Here is a 7,006-nt window from a genome sequence, read left to right as displayed (position 1 = left end):
ACACCCAAAGGGAGAGCCACGCTCAGGAGATGTGTCCGTAGCTGATATAATCGTAACTATCAAAAATTGTAAGCACACTCTTTTTGACATCATGTAACTTTAATGTTTTTTTCAAAGGCCATACACTGACAGCAAGCTCTGATTTGCAAGTCTCAACAATAAGAATGAACAATAAACAAGAGCAAAGTACATCATCATAACTAAGAAATATACCACGAAATTTAAGGACGGAATGGAGCGCACAAATATCAGTACCAGCATGAAAACACAAACATCCCTGAGTTTACCTTTGGTAACAGTTGAAATAAAAGCTACTTTACTTTGCCTTTATGCAAGACCATGACTGTACAACAACATCAAACCACATCAGGACAATTTACTTCTCAATGCAAATCTGTACAAACACTCAGCCTGACAACATAATGACATCTACCTCACCTCATCCCAAATAAAGGAATAGCAATATTTTCGTTTTTAATTTAGTTAGTTGACAAAAACAAATTTTTTTAATCCAGTGAATATTTGTCTCTGTTGTGTTAAGACAACTGTCCTGCTTATTATCTGTGGAGTAAGTGCTTCCCTCAAGTGGACAAGCTGTGACAGTATAGCTGACTAACATGCCTAAACAAGCGCAACTGGGACCTCCATCAGTAAGTGTTTGACCTTCAATAGTTTGTTGGTATTAACTAAAGTTTAATTCACTATATATATATGCCATTTTAAAATATATATAACTGCTTATTTCAATGGCATGATAGATGTTATAAGTTATTATGATTATTACCACATTATGTATATTAAGATATTAAAGACCCAGAAAAAAATACCAAGGACATGACCTCTGTGATCTTATTGGTGCTCCGGCTGCAGCAGGACATTATTAACTTGTTTACTACATGTGGCCAAAAACTAATGAGCATTTAAACAATTCACTAACACCAATAATTTTACATTTCATTTATATACAATAAAGGCAGTGCATATTGATATAAGTGGGGAGAGAGACCTGACTTAAGTTTTTTCTGTGAATTATTTGTAGTGCTTGATATATTATACAACTTGAGGCTATGAGTAATGTGTGTAGGGTCTTGAGGGCAGAAGGAGGAAGGAATGTGTTGGGGGTCAGACTGGATCCCTCCTTAGATTAGATTTAGGTTCCATCCAGTTTTCACCTCACTTAGATCAGTGAAATGACTTTAAAATAGAAACCTGCTAATTTCCTTTTCTATTCCCAGTTAGAAGGTGAATGGAGCCAAACCCTGGATATGTTTAACAAAGCAACATCAGCAACAACACAGTCTCCCCCTGCTGTCTGTGTCCTTTTACTCCTTGGTTACCATTGTGTTCAAATCATCTTCCGTATCTCCCCCCCCTGAAAACACAAGGACATCACACAACCTATCAATTTTTTCCAACTGTAATGAAATTGTGCATTTTTTACATTTGTGAACCCAAGCAGTGTACTCACAAAAGCACTTCTGGAGGGTCTCAGATCTGCGCAGCATTAGAAATGATAAACCAGCCACCAACAGCATGCCGAAGAAGCCCCCAATGACACAGCCAATGAGAGTTGCATAGCTGGTGCCGTCATCTAGGAGCAAAGGTAACAGTGAGGGGGGAAGACTAAAAAGAAAAAGTCATATGCTTCATCCCTCTTTTAATGATAAATACCAGTAACATGTACAAAAAAACAGGCCAAAACCCTGCCTGGAACTTGGGTTATTAGATGTTTAAAGGGATTAGGCAAGATTACTGTGTGATGATCCTTTACCATAAACGTGTAGGGTGGCAGTAGCTGCATCGGGATTGTTTGACTGCTGACAAATAAAGCTTGCTCCATTGTCAGAGAATGAAGTTCCCTTGAGGGTCCACACAGCCACTGACTCTTCGTCCGTCATATCACAACTTCCATAGAGAGCCTGAGGAGAGAGACAGCAAGGAATGGATGGATGGATGGATGGATGGACGGATGGATGGATGGATGGGCAGAATTGCTGAGACACCATTCACACTATTACAAGACACTATAACATCATAATGATTCTTAGGCTGTTATTTTAAAGGGGCAATATGTAAGAATTGGCCACCTGCTAAATCCAATTATTTATAAACAAACTGGGGGGCATCATATCACCAGAGTAATAACTAACTGCTGCTAACTGTAGCTGCCATGAGCTATTTAACTTCAGCCTCGCATCTAGTGGCCAAGATGGGGAGCCCGGAGCACCGGAGGAATATTGGGGTTTACACTGCAGGACACTGCTAGGACACATCTCTGCAACGCAATATATCAACATCATAATATCAAAAATGTTAGTTCCTCACATTATGATGATAAATTTGTAATTTACAACTAAAATTCTTACATATTGCACCTTTAAGTTAAAAAAAGTGTGATGATGTTTTATGTTTTAGTTCCTTTGCACATCACATTTGATAGCTGGTATGAAATGGTGTCCACTTCCTTAACTTTGTGTCTTTGCGTGTACTTTACTGTGATATGATTTTACTGAGGGGAAGAGGAAAGACAGTTTAGCATGAGGGTAAATATAGAGCCAGAGCGCGACCACATCACCTGGGGGATATCTTCTAGGTGGCCAGAAGGACAGATGAGACTGTAGTTGCCGTGACTCCTATAGATGGTGAATGTGATGTTTGGAGAAGACTTAGGCACTCCACAGCGAAACTCTGCAGATTCTCCCACAGCCACTGTGAGGTTAGCTGGACGTGTGCGATAACTGAGAGCAGCAGGGTTCGGTGCTGAAGCAGTGGTGCTGTTTTGAGCTGGAACAGCGATTGCGCATTGCCGGTGTGTGTGTTCATAGGAGAGAAAGACGAGGAAAGAGCAAAAAGTGGAGATGATTGGATTGCATCGCTAATAACCATAACAATAAAGAAATTTACAGATAATGAAAAGCGTATTTACTAGCTGGTATAAAGCTAGCTGCCCTTAGCCCACTTTCCATTCGTCAAAACTGAATATGAATCGGGTTTATTATCTGTATTTCAACAAAACCCAATCTCATCAAGAAACATTTACATACAACTTGTTTAGGGTACAATAGATATTGAGAAATGTATTATGTAACAATTGCCACAACACACATTGCACAGCATTACTCAGATAACTGTTGAGTTGGGTTGTGATTGTATGTACCGATATCCACCCATCATGTTGTGCAGTGTTGATCAGGAAGTAGCATCTACGTGTAACTAATATCTGACCTTAGGCAAACTCCCTCCACTGCCTCCATAAACATTTGAATATTCTAATGACTTGAAACTCATCTTTCACACGAAGATTTCTTCTTTCCACTGGAAGTCTTACAAGCTGCAAAAATGCAGACGGTCAAGGTGAAGCCTTCCTGCCTGCTGCAGTGACCAGTTTGACTAGTTCATTTTCCTGCTATGATTTCTTTACTATTGTCAGTCTGTGGGTGTTGTATTTTAACGTGTAAGTGAAAACATGTCTTGATTAGGTCAAATATCTTGAGATCATAGATGCGGTTAATTACCAGAGGAGGGTGTGGTTATTTTGAGCAGAACCAGCAGCAGCAAAAAGATCCGTGAAACCTTCCCCGTCTTCCCCATCTCTCCTTTCCTCCTCGTCTCCATTTTTGCCTCCACTCAGTCTTCTTTTTTCCAAAAGTTTATCTGTAAGGAGTTGTAACTTTATTTGTCATACAACATAAGTAAATTAGATTAGATGTAAACGTACAAGAGTCCTTGTGGCTCTGCTTCCTTCAGATTTAAAAATAGAGCTTTTTTACATTAAAAGATGGAACGTGTCACTGCTTCACATGAAAAAGATGGCAGTATTTTGGGAGACATCAAAGATATCTAAGACAAGAAAGACAAACTTGTTGATTAGTAACACGGACCGTAAAATGTTGTAGAAACTCCTCAGCAGCTCTGCAGGCTGCTTCCTTATTTGAAGGCTATGACGTTGCTCCTTTAAAAATAGACCTTATCCTCCGACAGATGCCTCGACACCTTGTCCAAACTGTCTGACCTAATATTTCTACTGACAGCGTCTCAATAAACAGTGAAGAGGCCGTCTCCACACAATGCCGACTCTGCTCTCACCTCTCTGTCTCACTCCATCCGTCGCGCTTTAACCAGGTGGGATGTTAAGAAACAACTAGACACCCGAAGGAGATGGATTCCTCCGAATGAGAAACAAACAGGTTGGGCAGGCCTGGCCTGAACCAATAATAGCTTCTGGTAGAAACGTCAGCTCATCACGCAAGGCTTTTCTTGCCGCCCCATTTACTTTCACTCACTCTCACTCACATACACAAATCTGTTATCCCTCCCTCCCTCACCCCCCTCCCGTCATCCTTACTTTTCCTACAGTCCCTCAGTCTATGAAGAATATGCTTTAAATACTTGAGTGACAGAATTTTACTGTTAAATAAGTTCCCTCTTTTTGAAGGACAAGCAGCTTGACCTGCTGTCATCACACCTGAGTTGGCCTCACCTCCTGCACTTGTTCTTATTGAATGCTCAGTGCCATTTAGTTATTGTCTGGTGTTTTTTGTCAGACAGTGAGACAGTAGATTTTATGAAGTCAAAAGAGAAAGATTACGTTTAGCTTTGCTGCTCTTCAGCCATGCTAGCAGCTCTGTGAGGCTGTAGGCTACTTAAGTGCAGTGATTTTAGTTGAATTCTGACATCAGCATGCTAACATGCTCAGTTAGGTATTTTTAGATGAGCCTGTTACCATGCAAACTATTGCTAATGGGCAATTGATCTTCTGAGATCTTTTGTGTTTTGTGTCAATGATGATGATTGCAGCGCTGGTGCTTCGGATCCTGAAGCCAAATAAGGACAGATTAGTTTTTATTTTACGTTTTTTGACAAAGTTTTAAATCACATTTTTAAATTCAGATTGCACTGTTATAAATGCTGTTTCTCTTGTCCATTACTGCTTGCCTTTTGGTCGCACTCCTTAAATATATGGCGAACATAATTTCCAACCTAATAGATATTCTAGCTTTCACTTCCTTATTGAAGAAGAAAGATGCCATCCTCTTCTTCAGTGTATGCCCGCAGAAAGCTCCCCCCAGTACTCAGTGGCTCAGTGATATGCTCTTCTATTCTCTTCAATCTTTCCTTTTCCATTTTTTGGGTTTGTCTCTTATTTTACTTTGAAAAGGCAAGAGTTTTTTTTAAATCCATTCAAATTCATAGTACTTTATATACTGCTTTGATATACATTTCTATGTGGTTCTAACATTGTTTTACCATCTGAATACAAACCTATGGTCTAGACTTTTCTGATGAGTTTACCCCCTTTCATTGTTTTAAGGATATTATTGTCACAGACAGATACACAGATTATTCTTCATGCTAACCCTGCAGCAGTCACCTGGTATAGGGCCACTCTTCCCAGTTTCAGTTCCAGGTGGGCTCAGGACAGGTACTGCTGTTCCCCTCTATGGATGCATCTCACCTTTGACTGTTCCTTTGCAAGGCCAAGGGAGGTCAGGAGGTAGATCGTACTTGATACATAGATACACTGAGCTGTTACTATCTGTCATATTGACTCATCCAATGGGAATGATAAAACGTTGCAAGCTGGCCTGACTCTATGGAGGGGTTAGAAATTCAAAGAGAGAGTTTTTGTCACATAGTCTGGAGTTAGACCCAAATCTGCTTTTTAAAAGGGCTTATTTTATAAAAGAGGAATTAAAACAAACATTGCGTGTCATTTTTTCAATATCTGGGCTTGAGCACAACATTGCACATGCTTCATTTTATTATAAATGTCATGAAATGTTCAATGTCCAAACTTTCCCTATTTAATGGTAAAAGGAGGACAAAATGTAGTTGTAGTTGCTGTGGACAAACATGTAGGAAGGACGTAGCTCTCTCACAAAATCTTAGATGTTGCCCTGTTATGCTTCAGAAGAACAGCCAGGATTATAAAAATCTGCACTGCCCAAACAGCTCAAAAACACAAGGTTGCCAAGAAGGAAATGTAGTTTTAAAAGAAACAAGAGAGGCAGGATGATGTTTCATGATGTAACAGGCCCCAGGTGTGTGGCCAGTGTGCAGATTATGATATTGTCCTGTAAAGGACAGAGAAAGGATGAGACAGACAACGGGTGATGTGTTTCCTTTTCTCGCTTCTGTCATACTTTAATTTTTAACAAATATGCACTTCACACATAGTCTCCTTTTTCACACACTTTCCATAAACCTAATACTGGGTCACAACTCAACTTAACAAAGTCTCTCTTTGCAATAAACACATTCCTTCCAGTCCATGTTACTATTGCTTTTCATATATAATGAAATTGAACACATAGTTCCTCCAAATGTCCTTTGGTGTAAAGCTTTTAGCTCAAAAAATTGTATTCTCATACATACATCAATGTCCCGTCAGACTAACTGGCAGCTTGCTTACACTGCTAACAAAATATAATGGCAAACACCATGTGAAAAAGACAGAGCCAGGAAATGGTTTTCACATCAACTTTTCAGGTACAGAAACATGAAATAAACACAAGAAATGTTCCTTTAGAAAACATTTAGCATAATACAACATTTCAAATGTACAGGAAGCCTAACCACATGCAGCACATATAGCATTTAAGCTAGCGTTGTTTACCGCTCCTTTTACTGCTCTCAGAGTGACAAAACCAAAATGTCCGGGTGACCAAAGCACACAGTAACACACGCATTAATCATCTAAATCAACATTTTAGCGGTCATAAGTGTGTTTTGGCAAGTTACTGACCTGTAAAGGACAGAGAAAGGATGAGACAGACAACGGGTGATGTGTTTCCTTTTCTCGCTTCTGTCATACTGAAGACGAGATCGGACTGCCCACAGCACCAAGTCTGTCCCATTGAGGAGGCGATGCCCCCTTGTGGCATAATAAGGGTACTGTTACCAACATAAATATTCATCAAATTACCTTAATAAGGCTCATTTCCAAAAAAAATAGTCATATAAAAATCATACACAAATTACCTAATGTGACCACACATTACTGGGT

The 7,006-nt window shown here is 39.6% G+C and overlaps 1 protein-coding gene across 2 annotated transcripts; it reads right to left on the bottom strand.

Annotated features, from left to right (window-relative positions):
• Positions 1-478: 478 nt before the first annotated feature.
• On the bottom strand, positions 479-4,173 carry LOC115596245 (uncharacterized). Of its 2 annotated transcripts, none has more exons than XM_030441131.1 (6): positions 4,087-4,173; positions 3,516-3,654; positions 2,576-2,784; positions 1,772-1,919; positions 1,469-1,591; positions 479-1,372 (listed from the first exon to the last, which is right to left on the bottom strand). In XM_030441131.1, the coding sequence occupies exons 2-6, from the start codon at positions 3,613-3,615 to the stop codon at positions 1,323-1,325; spliced, it is 630 nt and encodes a 209-aa protein (XP_030296991.1). In that variant the 5' UTR covers positions 3,616-3,654; positions 4,087-4,173; the 3' UTR covers positions 479-1,322. The 2 variants fall into 2 exon arrangements, with proteins under 2 accessions (XP_030296991.1, XP_030296990.1); XM_030441130.1 differs by having other exon boundaries at positions 3,882-4,142.
• Between the last annotated feature and the right edge of the window lie 2,833 nt (positions 4,174-7,006).

The sequence above is a fragment of the Sparus aurata genome, chromosome 15 (genome assembly GCF_900880675.1).
Source record: "Sparus aurata chromosome 15, fSpaAur1.1, whole genome shotgun sequence".
NCBI lineage: Eukaryota > Metazoa > Chordata > Actinopteri > Spariformes > Sparidae > Sparus > Sparus aurata.
Note: the sequence above shows the minus strand (reverse complement) of the source record. Positions and strands in the feature narration are given on the sequence as shown.

What these genes read in the sequence shown, in the direction of transcription:
- LOC115596245 (XM_030441131.1), bottom strand. Translation starts at nt 3,615, where the DNA reads ATGGAGACGAGGAGGAAAGGAGAGATGGGGAAGACGGGGAAGGTTTCA. An exon ending in ACCTAGAAGATATCCCCCAG is followed by an intron (nt 1,920 to 2,575) that starts GTGATGTGGTCG and finishes CTCTCTCCTCAG; the next exon opens with GCTCTCTATGGAAGTTGTGA. An exon ending in GACCCTCCAGAAGTGCTTTT is followed by an intron (nt 1,373 to 1,468) that starts GTGAGTACACTG and finishes TTGTGTTTTCAG; the next exon opens with GGGGGGGAGATACGGAAGAT.